At 45.6% G+C, this 15,637-nt stretch overlaps 1 protein-coding gene across 1 annotated transcript in view; it reads right to left on the reverse strand.

Annotated features, from left to right (window-relative positions):
- Positions 1–1,315: 1,315 nt before the first annotated feature.
- Positions 1,316–15,637, reverse strand: part of STT3B (STT3 oligosaccharyltransferase complex catalytic subunit B) — a 347,362-nt gene continuing 333,040 nt past the window's right edge. Inside the window, exon 16 of the mRNA XM_078663938.1 lies at positions 1,316–3,033. Coding sequence (XP_078520064.1) covers positions 2,953–3,033 — 81 coding nt within the window. The 3' untranslated portion in view covers positions 1,316–2,952. The remainder of the gene's footprint in view (positions 3,034–15,637) is intronic.

The raw sequence follows: 15,637 nt of genomic DNA on the forward strand, positions 1-15,637 counted from the left end.
TTTTAATTTGTTTTTTCAAGAAGAGGTTGAGAGGTCATTCCTGGGAACCAGAAAGTAGCCGGAATAGCAACCACAATTTACTTCTGATGCAGACACCTCTCTATGGATCCCTTGGCCAAGAGTCAGCACATCCTGAGTGAGCAAGGAGAGGTGGTTCCCTGTCAGCCTGTTCGAAGTGGATGGCATGGGTGTTGGAGTGTTCATAAAGGGAAGGGAATAACACATTCAAACGAGCTGCAAAACTAAAGGGGTTTAGATACTGCGGCCTCTGGGGAAAGAGGGTGGGGGGATATCTTGGACTGGCCCGACTAATGGCTACCTGGCTGGTTGAGAGATCCTGCAGTCTGAAGCCAGACCCAAAGGTCAGTGCCTCCTGGGTTCACTTTATGGCTTGATGCCAGACTTCATCTGGAGCAGTGCTCAGGCTTGAAATTAATGTACTGTTAGGGTTGGTACTCAAGTGAACATGTTTGGGGGTTTCGGCGAAGGGTCCCATTCTGAAAATGCTGTAATAGAGAAAACATGCGGTTCCAGATATGGTGACGAGTTCTTCCATCACTATAGCAAATTCTTGATGACTAGCACTAAAGTTTCCAGAGAAGATGTTGTCGGTACCGGAGCTGTTACAAGAATGTCTGATTCAGACAATGGAAAAACAACCTGAGGTGGAGACTTTCTCCTGGTGCACTGTGGGCTACAGGACCAGCTAAGGGGTATCTTGTGACTCAAAACTTTGACAAAAAAACAAACAACTTGCAAACATCTGTGCCAAACATTAGGTGGCAGGAATATGCAAAGTATGTTTATCTACAGCAACAGAACAAGACCCATCCTTCCCTAAATGCAAAAACATTCAATCTATCCTTGGCTTAAGACACAACTGGTAGATATGTGCAGATCAACAATCATTTTGAAATGTAAAGCCAAGTCTTGTCAGCTAAAGTTAAAATATTAATTGCATTTTCAATTAAAGATAAATAAAAATTTAACAAAATCAGATAGTCACACCAACATAAAACATAACAATAGAAATTGTATATTTTATTTGAAAGTAAATATTCTCCAGGTGTCTTTTTAAAGGCCATTTAGCTCGCTTTCAAACTTCATCCCCAATAAATGCCTTGTAAAAAAAGAAAACATTTGAAATTCATTCTTAAAAGCTAGCAAAATCTGTAATATTAAAGTTCGATCCTCCACATCAGTCTCAGTTACAAAATGTAATGTAATGCTCTAACAGTTATGGTAATTTGAAGAAGGCAGCCATGTATTTATTTCATTACATCAGTAACAAAAACAAGACACTTTAACACAAAAATCAAATTATACTTTTATTTTCTCCTACAGTCAACTTGTCGGAATTATTTTTTTTTAAAAAAGGTCAAAGTCCCAAAAAGACTGAAGGTGCAGGCTGATCAACCCTAGTTGAACTTACTAGAGAGCATGTTGGAGCTTTATGGTTTGTGAAACAAATATAAAATAAAAAGAATTGGGAGAAATTAGGTTTTCCTTCAGCCCAGGAGAGGCAGTCATATTTGAATATGTTGATCTTTCTCATCTTCACATCTCTTCAAGAACTGCAGGTACATATTATTTTGCATGTTACTACATCACAATCTCAGGCTAGGATGTCCTATGCTAACTTTGATGTACAAAAATAACTTGTGTAGTCCCCTGACGTGAAATACATCTAGAAAATGTCTTATTTTATTGAGAACTTGGAAATTTCAAGTCTGTAGAATGCGTTCCATCAGAAAATAAACATGTTCACCCAAAGCTTTAAATCTCCCCATTTAACATTTTAGTGCATTTCCTTTGACAGAATTGTCAATTAATAAACAAAAACATTTTTAAATCATAAAAGCACTAAAGAAAACTTTATCCACAAAATGATTCAGCAATAAAAAGAGCAGGAGAAATCCCCCAAAAAAGAAACAGCAGATGGAACATTTCAGTAACAAACAGCTGCAGGTTGCTCACTTGGCTTTTCCTTCACCCAAACCACAGAATAGTATTGTTGTGAACTTCTCAACAACTTAATGTGTCTTAAAACGTAAACATTTGGCTTAGCTTTCTAACTTCTGCTAAAACAACCTTTACCGTGTCCAGTATCCCGAAGCTTTGCCACGTTACCTGTATTCCAGAGTGACTTGACATCTACCCCTTACTTTCCAGTGCTGAAGACGTCAATGTGTGTTTTTTTTTGGTAAACTATCAAGAGTGGCAACTGGGTAAACTACCTTACAGAACACAACAAACATATTTGACATGAGATTAACTTATTGAAGGGATGGTAATTTGTCCCAACTGCAGATTGTATCTTGCAGTCTCAACTAAATTAACTTGCAGCAGCAATACAAACATAACATGATCATTCTTTCCAACTCATTGCGTCAAGCATGGTCTCCATCATCTACAAGGAAATAAAATGCAACCTAGAGGGGAGAAGACATTTGTTGCTACTCACTATGCTTTGCATCCTAATTGTTTACATCTTCAACAGACTCAAGAATAAATTACTGTCAGATATTTTACACGTTCACTATTACATATTGCTGTCTAGGTATCTGAAAAACAAAATATATGAATGGATTTAATTTTAGAGGAAAAAAACTGAAAAGTATTCATGTGCCAAGGACCAAATTACAGGGTTCTTTGGTGCAATTAGTTGGAATTGTTGTCCAATTTGAAGGATAATATGTACCAAAAACAATGACCCACTGCCGACTTGACAGTATTTCTGTCGTGCTTCACATTACAAATCTAAAACAGCTGTTCTTAAAAAGCCATTATATATCTTTTTAAATCAGACATTGCCTGAAATTATTTTTACAATAATCTGGACCATGATGGTTCTGTACCCTCATGTTGCTGTGAAACATGACTTTGCTCTAAAGGCAGAGACAGGTTATCTCAGAGATAACTGCTTCATTTTCAGCAATCTTAACAGTGCACTTAAGCAGCCTTCCTGCTTGGCTTCTTGCCTTTCTTTATGACTGGTTTATTCTTTATGTAGCCACGCTTCCTTTTGGCAGTCTGAAAATAATGAGAAAATTCATTATTATTTAAGCACCAAACCCTGTTATGTATATCACTATTTTCTTTAAGATTAGTTTGCATGTTACAAATAGAAGTAGACAACATCATTTAAACAGTATACACAAACTCCAAACTGATAAATTAGAAATATATCTGTATTGGACATGGCCCTTCTTAGGGATATGTAACCCAAATGTTTATGAATTTTCCTCCCAGTCTTTGCCGACTCTCTTTGCATGACCGTAGGAATCTGGGCACTGTACTGCATAGAGGTGCGTGCGCCCGCCTATCCCACATTAGGCAGGGGGTGCGTGCGTACGCAATGGGTTTAGGTTCCGTGCGCCTCATAAACCGGTACACCACATGCCCGGGGCAGGTACGGCACTGGCTAGTAGTGAAACAGCACAGAATGTGCCACCCACTGTATAGCCAGTTGTTAAGACTTGGCATCTTTTGGCGTGTTTCCCCCCGAGTTTTTTGCTTTGTGCCCTCAGTTTTGACTTTTTTCTGGTATAACGTTTCTGCGTGCTTTTCACAGTGCTAATCAGTGGTAAAGCGCTGGTGCTCCTCTGGTAAATTGTGTTATGATTGGATCTATGACTTGTCAGCCCCCAGTAAAGGGCACTGTGGGTGCCAGGGCTTGTGAGTCAACCGCTACTCGTGGGCCTGCAGCACGGATTATGCCACCCACGTATGTTGCCCGAAAAAGGTATAAGTGAATTAAGTTTGGTATGCCTAAACTCAGTGTCTAAAGACGCAGCCTTTAGTGAGGGTGCCCTTTTCATTCTGAGTTCATAGAGGCCACATTTAGAAAGTGGGTATTATTTTGCTCGGTCATCCTGTGTGCCTCTGTTGGAATGTGAATTGCCTGTCTGGTTTTTTGGACGACAGATGGCTGGGAAGCAGGGTGGCTCCCGATAGTCTAGGTAGTTCAGGAAAGGGCTAAACAGACCTGGGTTACGATGGGGGGGGAGTGGGGGATGGGGGGGAAGAGGGAGGAGATTTCCTTGCACCTCAAAGGGCCTCGTCTGCCTCTAACAAAGCAGTCTCCACCTCCTGCCAGGAATTCACGCCAGAGAAGGCCCAACTAGTTCTGGCCAGACAACAACACCCTCTGCCTGGAAGATCAAAGGATTTGTGTGTACAAATACTGACCCCTGAACTTTAGAACTCATCTGGATCAAGAAGACCGTACATAAGAAGAGCCGGAGAAGCTGCTAAAAGGAACGGACGCTTTGCTGCGTGCTTTGGTGGGCTGACCTGCAGTGGCTGCCTCTGTCTTGGGCAATGAAAGGCCTGGACTGGACTTTCCGCAACCGAATTGGTGAGACTCTCCAAGGGCTTGAGGTAGAGCTTGTTCCCTGTTCACGAAGTCTCAGGAACAGCAAAGACTTCACGTTCTTCGACCCGTAGCTCTGGGGACTGTGTGTTTTGTGCTGCAACCTGAGGAACGTCACTTGACGTCTACGATGACCCTGCCGAACCAGTGTCCTGAAGGCACCGCAGAGGGCACTGCTGCAATGCCGCACCGCGACCCTGGTCTCACCGACGACGCCTGCTGACACCATCACCGAGCCGCTGCTCGCACCGCGACCTGTGGGCACCGCACTCCGCACCGCCTTGCTTCACGCCGAAGCTTTGGCACCGGAGCCACGCCGAAACGAGACCCATGTCTTGCCAGCTGACGCCATCACTGAGCCGCAACTTGCACCGTTACCTGTGGACCCGCACTGTGCAAAGCCTCGCTATACGACAACGCTGTGGCCTTCCTGACGCCACCATTTCCCGAGTAAATCGACACTGCTGCTAGCACCGTGTTTCGGGGGCACCGCTCGTAAGTTACACGAAGCACCACCCTCATTCCACACCGCAGCCTTGGCCCACCGACACCGGTGTCATCAACTCTAGTTTGTCCGCCGACAGCGCTTCAGCAACGACAACACCGCTGCTTGCATTGTTACCTGCTAGCACTGCGACACTGGTCTCACCGACGACGCCACGAGCCGCTGCCAACACCGCGACCTGTGGGCACCGCACCGCTGCACTTCACACCGCAGCACCAGACACCTGTTGGCCCCAGATCCCACCAGCAAGGATCTCCACCTGCAACGCGAGTGACTTCAAGGACCCCATCCCCCTGCAACTCTGAAAGGTACTGTTTGCGGGTCTTCCAGACACCGTAGTTGGCCTGCGACCCTGCAGTCAGCCACGTTTTTTGGATTTGTGTGCTCACGACGCCGTGCAAGCCCGGACGGGGCTATCCACACAAGGAACTCTTTTTAATCAACGTATTTTTAAACTGTGAACTTTTAAGCATAGCATTGTGTGTTTTCATCGTTTTTGGTCTTTTAATTATATAAAAATATTGGATATTTTTCTTAACTGGTGTGGTGTCCTTTTGTGATGCGTACACTATCTTATTGCTGGTTATGTGCAAATGCTTTACACACTGCCTCTAAGATAAGCCTGACCGCTCGTGCCAAGCTACCAAAGGGGTGAGCAGGGGTTATTTTAGACGTGTAACTCCCTTATCCTGACTAGAGTGGTGGTTTTTGCCTATATGATCGAGATTTTTTTTCCTTGCCCAGGTAATGAAGACCCCCCCCTTCCCCCCCCCCCCCCCAGGCGGTGCTCCTGGGGTGTTGCATATTTTCTTGTGGCCTCAGGGCTCTGACCACGTCCTCACTGTCAAGGCAGTGTGGAAGTGCATGCCCCTTCCTACACAGGCTAGGAGAACGGGTGCTGACACAGTGTTCTAAACCATGGGCCGTTCTGCCAATGCAGACGCGGAAGGGTGCACTTGCACCTGTGGGGTAATAGCTATGTGCACGCACGGGCCCTTACACGGTTTCGAATATGTGTCCAGCCTCCCGTTGCAGGCTTGAGGTGCTAGGACCTGGGTAAGCCCATGTGCGCGGCTTGTCATCACAGACTAGTGTGAACGCACTGGCATCTATCATGATTAAGCTGATGAGCAGCCTGTCATTAGGCCGTGTATGTGCGCACCTGCACCTATGGAGCATGTGATTGCGTGTGCAGCCTGCCATCACTGGCCTGTGCTTGTGCGCACTGTCATCCATATTAGTAAACCCATGTCCTGTCTTCCGTTGCAGATCCGGGAGGGTGCACTTGCAAACTCGGGAGGGCGCACTTGCACCCCTGGGCGGGCGCACTTGCGCCCCTGGTGCTGTAGACTGTGTCAGACCTGCCATTGCACATCTGTGTGCATGTGCACCCATCTATGAGGCTTGCTCTTCCCATAGATCAATATGGGGATGTGGTTGACATTACTTTGGGTTGCAATAGTAGATTGCAGTGGAGCAGCCTCATGATGTTTCCAATCAATGATTCGCCATACCAAATTCTTTCCAGTGGTAAAGGGTGTTTTGGTATAACTCTTATAGAATATGGACAGTTCTATGCTTTAAGAGTCTTGCGTGCCATGGTGCTTGGTTCTGGTGGACACGAGGGGTCAGGGAAGCACATTGGTGCATTTCCCAGTGACAGTTTAACTATGGGCATGCCACTAGAACAACAAGACCTCTGCCATTTGAGAGCTGAAGGGATAGATTGGAGAGACAGAGGTTTTGACACTTGGCCTCTAGGGGCCAGATAATGGACCCACTAAAGATTATTATTTTCATTCCATGGCCCATGGCAGACAGGCCTACAATTTAGTGGAGACATCTGTGGTTCAAAGGGAAACTACTTAAACCACCCCTAACTTCAAAGACACATAACAGTATAACTTCTGATGCCATCCTTCAGAAAAGGGTGGGATACACTTGTGGGGACGTGGGACCAGAGAACCTGGACTGCATAGTGCACATTACCAGAGGACTCTGTTGTGCAAATGGCGGATTACTGCCTGTGAATGGGACTGTGTTGTGCCCTTTCAGACTATTGGCTGGCCTATGCAGAAGACCTGCTGAAGTGTGGCGCCCTGAAGTGTGCTATCCAAGTGCTTGTCAGAGGGCCTTCTGGTCGCCCGGAAATCTCAGGGACATCAAAAATCTCCGGCGAGGGACGCATGCAATCTACATGTAACATCTGGAGAGCAGTGCCCTCTCAAGTGCCCACATCGGCTATTGAATTCCAACTGGTAGCACGGTGTGAGTGGAATTAAGACTAGTGTCTGGAGACCATATTGTCCAGTGCGGTGCCCCGAAACCATGCCAGCATCTAAGGTGTGTGGTTCCTGTACCACATGGACCCTGACACTCCTTAGCGTCTAGTTGGTGGTAAGCTGATTCACCTGTTGCGGGACCCCGCATGGTCCATTTCAATGATCGTGCCACATCTCTCTTGTGCGTCACGCAGACTGCATACTCATTGCGTGCAGCATCCGATTCACAGGGTGCAACCCTCACAGGCAAGCGTGTAGCCGTAGTATTGCCTCATTCTACCTCATGTGGCTCAGCTCAACTTGCGCCTGTGGGTGACTGGAATGGTCCAAATTGTATCTTCGAGAAGCAGGCGTTGAACCTCTTTTCCAGGGATGTACGAAATTTGCAACTCTGTGTGTGATTGGAATGGCCTGGGAAAACCCTTCTCAACGTGCACACATATTGTGCCTCATTTCCAGGGAGGTACAGTATTTGCAACTCTTGGTGTTTGAGACCTTAAGTGTCTGGTGCAACCCATACCAACGTGCACCAGACCCTGTACCCAGACTGCCTGGGCATGACCTTGATTGTGTATCAATTAGGGTGCCTCCTCCTAGCGGGAGTCTCCCCTGTGTTACTTCATTTGGTTGTTCCCCTTTGACACTCAACGGGGTGGACCCACTGCCCTTTCCTCACCTTGACCCTCCCGAATACACCATGGTGCTAGGTAGTAGCGAGAGAGATTGACTGGGTTGAAGGAACGCATCTGAGACAGTCAGGGAGAGGCTGCGTGACTCCATTGTGTTTTGAGACCTGTGGGGGAACTTCCCGAGTGGGTGCTAAACTCCCCTTGTTTAGGTCTGCCTCCTTATTAAAACTTGGTACATATCCCAACGGCAGAGGCTAAGTGTGACTTTGGCTGTAAAGTCCACATTTGTAAAGCGCACAATCACCCGTAAGGGTCTCTAGGCGCTGGGGGCCGTCGGGAAGATTAAGCGAGCTATTGCCCAGAGTCACATGGTGCTGGGCTACCCTGCCGCCGGAGCCGGGGATCGAACCGTGGTCCCCAGATTCCAGCGTCAGTCGCCCTGGCCGCGGCGCCACACCTCTCCCTCTGTGTGCGGCCAAGGATCCTGGCAGGAGGGGCTGGTTAGCTTACATCCAGGGGTATAGGACAATTGGAGTAACCTGGAGAGTGGAGGGAGGCTGAGGCCACAAAATCTGCAGGGTGTAATCTATTGGCTCTGCTGGGTACCAGTAGCACTGCAACACATGATGGACGACGATGGACGGAATGCTGAATGATTCAAACATTCTTCCCCAGTCAAGAGATATGGGTTAAATCCATAGTTCTTTTGCCCACTACGCCACCCTAGTTTGGACCCAGCCATATGCAAATCAGTCTTGACCCTGTACCTCATGAGAACAGTCCAGACCGAACTGCCAAGCCAGGTCCTCCATGGACAGGAAACAAGCATCCTGGGACCAGTTTCGGGGTACGTCATCCTTTATCAGCCAGGCTAGCTTGAATCCAGTGGCACAGTGAGCAAGGGACCCACGTCTGGGGATACCCATACCACTTAGAGTGAAAAGTGTAACTGCAACAAATGATGGACGGAATGCTGAATGATTAAAACATTCTCCCCCAGACAAGGGATCTGAGTTAAATCCATCGTTCTGTTGCCCACTACGCCACCCCAGTTTGGACCCAGCCATATGCAAATCAGTCTTGACCCTGTGGGACGGGTATGCCCAGACATGGGTTCTGCGCTCTCCATGCCACTGGAGTACAGCTATCCTCGCTGAAGAGGGGTGAAACTCCTGAAACTAGTCCTAGGATGCTTGTTTCCAGTTCAGGGAGGACCTGGCCTGGCAGTTCGGGCTGGACGGCTCCCATTGGGCACAGGGTCAAGACTGATTTGCATATGGCTGGGTTCAAAAGGGAATGGTGAGCAAATAAACAATGGATTTGAGCCCAGATCTCTGTACTGGGGTGAATGTATGACAGTGTTCTGCATTCTGTCCATTAATTATTTTTGCAAGCTACACAAGGCTGAGCACACGTAACACAGCGAGTGTAATCACCCAGCCTTGACTGGAGTGGTAGGTTCTGCCTGGATGGGGGCATCCCTTCAGCCATCCAGAAAGTGCTGGTTCCAACAATCTGCCATTGTTGATGCAATATAACAGCACCAAAGCTTTAATGTATATATTACTTACCTGTAACATTTTGCTACATGAAGACAGTTCTGCATTCACATCCTATTTGGTGGATCACAATAGGGTGTTTCGCTTGAAAGATGCCAGGCAATTTTTGATTTCAGGGACAAACCAGGTTACATCTTGAAGCTAAAAAACAAACATACTGGAGAAAGTGGGAGGAATCCCCTTCACCTAGTGGATGCAACTCACATGAGTAACAGATGAATCCTCTTTCACAGCATGCAAAAAGAATATACTGTATGGTATGCCCTTAATACTCACAGTTATGTGGTCGATCAGGGCATAAAAAACAACCAGATCACTTGGGGCCCGACGAAGTGGCATAGAAAGGGTGACTAAGGCCCAAATGCATGCCAAGAATAAGGGCCTCACTCCCATCAGCCAAGTACTAAATAGAAGCAATAATTGTGCGTAAGAGCTGTGCCATTGCACCTGCTGCACACTGGTAGCTGAACTCAAGCCGTGCTGCTTGCCCTTCTGACAGGGACAAAAGGTGGGATGGGAAGTGGTCAGACAGAATCTTTAAGCCTATAGGCAATGCTGCTTTACTGTCTGCCTCTATATGGAGTCCCAGGCAACTCGACTGGCCAGTTACTATGCTCTCTTAATGAGGACGACTTTTTAATTAGCACATTAAACTTGGAGGATTACATCCATCCCCTCCCATTGCATTTTCCTAATCACAGGAGGGCAGCAGCATGGGGAAGCCTCCACATAATGTGAACAGCTTTACTGCAGCAGCACAGAGAACAGAGTCCCTCACACCTTTTGGCCCCAGTGCCAATGCACCAGCAGTATGGTCTGATGTGAAGAAAATAAGTAATGGACAGTTTAAAAGGAAATTGGACTTGAACTGTTAAGCAGAGACTGTGGAAGGAATATGGCCCCTTACTGCTATCAATAGCCTTTTGATATGACAGACATAGGGTAGACAGGGATGAAGCGCCGTGCTCAATAGCTCAAACCTTCACCAGCAAAATTACTTTCACTTCCTGCACTTATCCTATCTTAGAACATGCCCGTGCAATAAAAAGTCTCTGTGGCACAACCCACACCAGTGAGGTAGTTCTCCAATGCCAGAGGCCTTGAATCAGTGTCCCTTACTGACCTTTTTTTCTCATAACAGAATGGATCCTAAAAACTTTTTTTGCCATTATGAGATGTCCCAGCCATGCGAGGCACTAAAAAAACTAAAACAACTTTCCTGCTGCATCACTATATGATGTGATGCAAAGGCAAATAAAATATCAAATTATGAACATGTAAATGCATGCATTAAATCCTGCAGATTGCAAAGAAAACTAGGAATAGAAGCTCTCGAAGCCCCCATGCCTGGGTCTTAAAGAACAAGTTACTTACCTTCAGTAATGAATTATCTGGTAGAGATTATATCTAGCCACAGATTCATAATCTTTGAATTACTCATGCATCAGACTGGATCCGGAAGATGTTTCATGTGCAGTACCCCTGCATGCCAGTAAGTGGATTCAATAAGCTCCATGTGCGTGGTCAGCGTCGCGCACGCCAAAGTAAGGTCACAGTACCTATATAGGTGCCACCTAGGGGCGCTGATGTCAGCTCTTTTTACGACTTTCCACGCCAGAAGGGCGGAGCTATGAAGTAGACTTACTACTGGTATATAAAACGAAGGCCCAGAAAGTGTGTCAGCCCTGTCCCTAGAAATTTGTTCTGCAGAGCAGGGAGCGCAGGTCGTTCAGTAAGGATTCTGCAGCTAGATACCGTCTCTACCATATATGGTGCTAACAAAGTTAAGTAACCTTTTAATCTGATAGACTTCCAGCTGCAGATTCCTTACCTTAGATAACTAAGCAATACCATACCTAGAGGTGGATCTGCAGACCAATTTCACACAAGGAAGTCCACCAGGACCGAACGGGCGAAGTGCCCATCTCTACAGACCAGACTGTCCAGGCAGTAATGTTTGGTGAACGTGTGCAGGAAAGCCCACGTTGCTGCCTGGCAGATGCCCAGGACCGAAACTGTGCACACAAACATTTAAAATTCATTACAATAAAAGAATTTCATCATGTTTCATCATGTTAAAATACATCAGGTGTTCAGGAAAAAAGTAGTTATTCACTAGCCTATCCCTTTACATTTTTATTTCTAATAATCCAGGCCCATCCTAAAAATTTCGCCACAGCTATATATATTAAAGGACTTGGGTTTGTACAGATGATTCTAGCAGCCACAATTCCACTCCGAGTACCCAGCAGTTTGGCCATGGGCTAATGAAGTGGTTGTAGCTTTAGCTTTGGTGGAATAAGCTTGCACGCATTAGGGAGGTTGTTTCTTGGGCGGTGCATAGCACATTTTGATGCAAAGCACGACCCATCTAGAGATGGTTCGCTTCTACACCGCCCATCCTTTCTGTGAAACCACAAACCCCAATAAGAGTTTGTCATCCACCCAGAATTCTCGCATGCGGTCAAGGTAGAACGACAATGCTCTTTCCGTCCAGAAGATGACTTGGTCCTTATCTTTAGAGGGATGTAGAGGAGCAAAAATAGTAGTCAGGGTGATAGATTGGCCTACATGAAAGGAGAAAAAAGGGCCTTGTGCAAAGCACCAGTCTGTCGAGATAGAATTTGAGAGGTAAAGTGGGTTACAAAATAAGGCCTGCAGCTTACTCACTCGCAAGGCTGATGTTGCTGCATTGCCAGAAGGAAGACTGCTTTCAGTCCGAGAAGCCTGAGGGGACAATTATGGAATGGCTCGAAAGGAGTGCACATTTAAAAAGTCAAGACCAGATTAAGGTCCCAATGAGGCATAATAAATGGTAAAGGGGGGAGAAGAGATAAATGAGGGGAGAGATAAAGGAGGCAAAATTGAGGTAGAGGGGATGGAGCTATTCGGTGCATAGTGGATGAGGAGATGACAGGGTGGCCAAAGTTGCAAAAGAAGGACGAAGAGATGCATGGAAAAGAGGACTGAGGGAAGAAACAGAAACTTGAGTAAGCTGAGTGGAATGTTGGGGAAATACAATGTTCGATAGAAGAAGAAATAAGATGCATGTGAGAAAGAGGGAGGAAGAGGGTAGAAATCCAAAGCAACAGAGGCTACTGAAGAGGAAAAAGGTGAATCAAACCACAATGATAGATGTAATTTCTTGATACTATCAATTTAGACAGAACTGCCACAGCATTAGTTGCAAAGATTCCACGACTTGTGGTTTTCGGAGGGTCCCTGGCATCGTGTCGGCACAGCCCTACTACACCACCTTGCCCAAATTTTATCTAGCTGTTTGTGTATGTCCAGGTCAAGATTCTGAGACACTTGTCTGTACCAAAGGTAGTCATGTGCCTGGACAGGCTCAGGAAGTGTCAAATGAGTCCTAGTTTCTGAAGCCGCCCAGTCAGGTCAGGGACAGATGCAGAAAGAAACAACCAATAAGGCTCTGTAAGCTGTGGTGCACTTGCCTTATGATATGTATAGTTTTGCAAATTATGGAGCTGCAACTTTACTGAACTGGTACTGCTTTTGATCTATCGTATATTTTCCAAACTGAAAACTTAATTTAAAATCTAACCCTAAACATCTATCATTTTACTTATGTCCTATGTGGGTGAGATTCCACTACAAAAGAGTGATTCCAGAAATGGGGTTATAGGAGGAGTCACATCTGTTATTTAAAAGAACCCTCACTCAGACCTAGTTGGTGATATGCATCATCATTGGGTTCCCACCCGAGGGGCCGAATGCCTCTCGGATGTGCTACGATGCCTGATAACAGCAGAGCAGGTTTTTTTTTGGTTTTTTTAACATTGCAGTTCGTGAAAGTGAGGAGTTAAAATTACCTTTACCTTCGCAGAAAAAGAATTCATTAATGGATAAGTAAGGCAAGATTAAAACTAGTGATGGTGGATGTAAAAACTGGTTAGATTGGCCAGTCCCATCCAAATGTGAAAGTGTAATAGCCGGTCTACATGTTTCAGCCTCCGTTTGCAATTAGTGAGGCTTTCTTCAGGACCAGGATTGTCAAGGAGGTATGCGCACGCTAAGGCGCACCCACACCTCTGACAAATAAGTACTGTAGAACTTACGGTTTTAGTGGGCCTTCAGCATGGTCTGAAAGCAAGAGGATTACAGAACGTAGATAATTCGTACGTCATGGATCCTAGCGGGGGCTTGTAGTCACATGTGCGCCAAAACCAGACACCCGCTTGGCACCTGGTAGTATCCCAATTCTAGGACCCCCGTGAATCCACGGTTAAAAAAACAAAAAACACTCCGCTGTAATCAGCCGTCGTAGCACACCCGAGAGGCATTCGGCCCCTTGGGTGGGAACCCAATGATGAAGCATGTCACCAACTAGGTTGGTGAGTGAGGGTTCTTTTAATTAACAGGTGTGACTCCTCATGAAACCCCATTTCTGGAATCACTCTTTTGTTGTTTGTTTATACTTTACAAGTGGACCAAGAGTGGCTCCAATACCATTCCCTTTCTCTCGCTGTTCTACACAGTGAGATTTCACTATCAGGCCTCTAACTAGGAGTCAGACAGAACCTCAGGCAACAAGCTCTTGTGTCACCCAATAGTCTAGTGGATTATTCCAGCCATGAAAAGGAAGAGCAAATACTACACTGTGGGTAGTAAAGAAGAACGACCTTCCAGATCTGTGACTTTTTTTAATAACATTGGCCAAAATGTCAGTTACAACTATTGACACAATTAGAGATACCTAAAGATTCAAGAGGTTCCCTAAGAGCCCCATGTTTCCTATCCCTAGTCTATGTATAGCTTTACAGGATCGCATTGAGACAGAAACGGCAGTGCCTGATAGAAGGGCTCCGGTGTGGAGGGGAAGGGGGGAATGGGGGTGCATTTACTCCCTAGTCCAAGTATAAGGAAAAGTTAGCCGGTAGCCAGCTTATGTGTGCCCAAGAAATAGTAACCACCAAGGATGGAGAAGCAAGCATTCAGAAAAAAACAGATTACCACAAAATAAATGGAATTAGTAGCCCTAGTGGAGTCCCCAGAGAGGAAATCTAAACTATCCTGTGAGAGGCGCATAACTGAAATGCTGGCAGCATTTAAACAGTGAAAAACCAACTGCTCACTTGAGAACAGAAAACAAATGGTAATCAGATCACACTGATGCAGTTCACAACAATCCAAAAGTCCTCTTGGCTACTGAGATTAATATTAAGTTCAAATTAGTAGATGGGAAATAGAGTACCGCAATCCTTACTACCAACCCACAAAAAAAAAAAAAAACTTTTGGATTCATAAGTGCCAAGCACCACATTACCCACAGGAGTCCCAGCACATGTGGAAAATGCCAAGGATGCAAGATAAATCTTGCCAATGTTAATTACTCAAGCGAGGATGGTAGCGATGACAAAAGTTTAGTTTTGACTTCTTGTTGAATGGCTTTTATTTGAATCTAAACATTCCATAAAAAGAATCCCCTAAAGATCTTAGGGGAAAAAATGAATTACAGTCTTGGAGACCAAAAATACAGATTCACTGACAGACAGGTAGACACACCAACACATGCAAACACTTAGCCACAACTGTGTAAATGAATACCACAATCAGCTTTTGATAAGCCAGGTCTGGTGGCTCAGTGGGCAAATGCATCCACTGTTGAGGCCTGTGTTCGACCTCATGGACACAGGTTCAAATCCCGGCCGGTCCACTCAGCCTCTCATCCTTTCGGAGGTCGATAAAATGAGTACCATTAAGTTGGGTAACAAACATCTGTTTTCAGCGCCAAGATGCCGTTTTGGGGGTTAATGTGTGCTTTACAAATACACATGTTCTATTATAAGTTCCATTCTCCCTCGGACTACAGAGCATGTTGATCTTGTTAGTGTTAACTATCACTAAAACATTTGCTTTATTAAAGGGTGGATGGTTAGTTACTAAACACAATGAGATGGGAAGCCCGCGGCAGAATGTGGGCATGGAGGCCCCCCCTCTGCATACCTTGAAGCAGGGCCCCCTAACGTTTTGTTACGCCACTGGGTTAAACCAGGTTTTTGAAGGCACTCCTTGGGGGATAGTAGATGCCTGCTTTCAGATCATATTTAATCAGATACTCTGAAATCGAACATACAATCACAATGCATCTCCGCCATGGCCTTTCAATCAATCAAATGCAAAAAGAACAATTGATGGACAAAGAATGATGTATTGAAACCAGATCCTTGTGCCTGGGGGAGAACGTTTGCATTGTTCAGCATTCCATCCATCATTTGCTTCTTTTGCACTTGTCACCCTAAGTGGCAAGGGTATGCCCAGATGTG

This window comes from Lissotriton helveticus, chromosome 10 (assembly GCF_964261635.1).
Source record: "Lissotriton helveticus chromosome 10, aLisHel1.1, whole genome shotgun sequence".
NCBI lineage: Eukaryota > Metazoa > Chordata > Amphibia > Caudata > Salamandridae > Lissotriton > Lissotriton helveticus.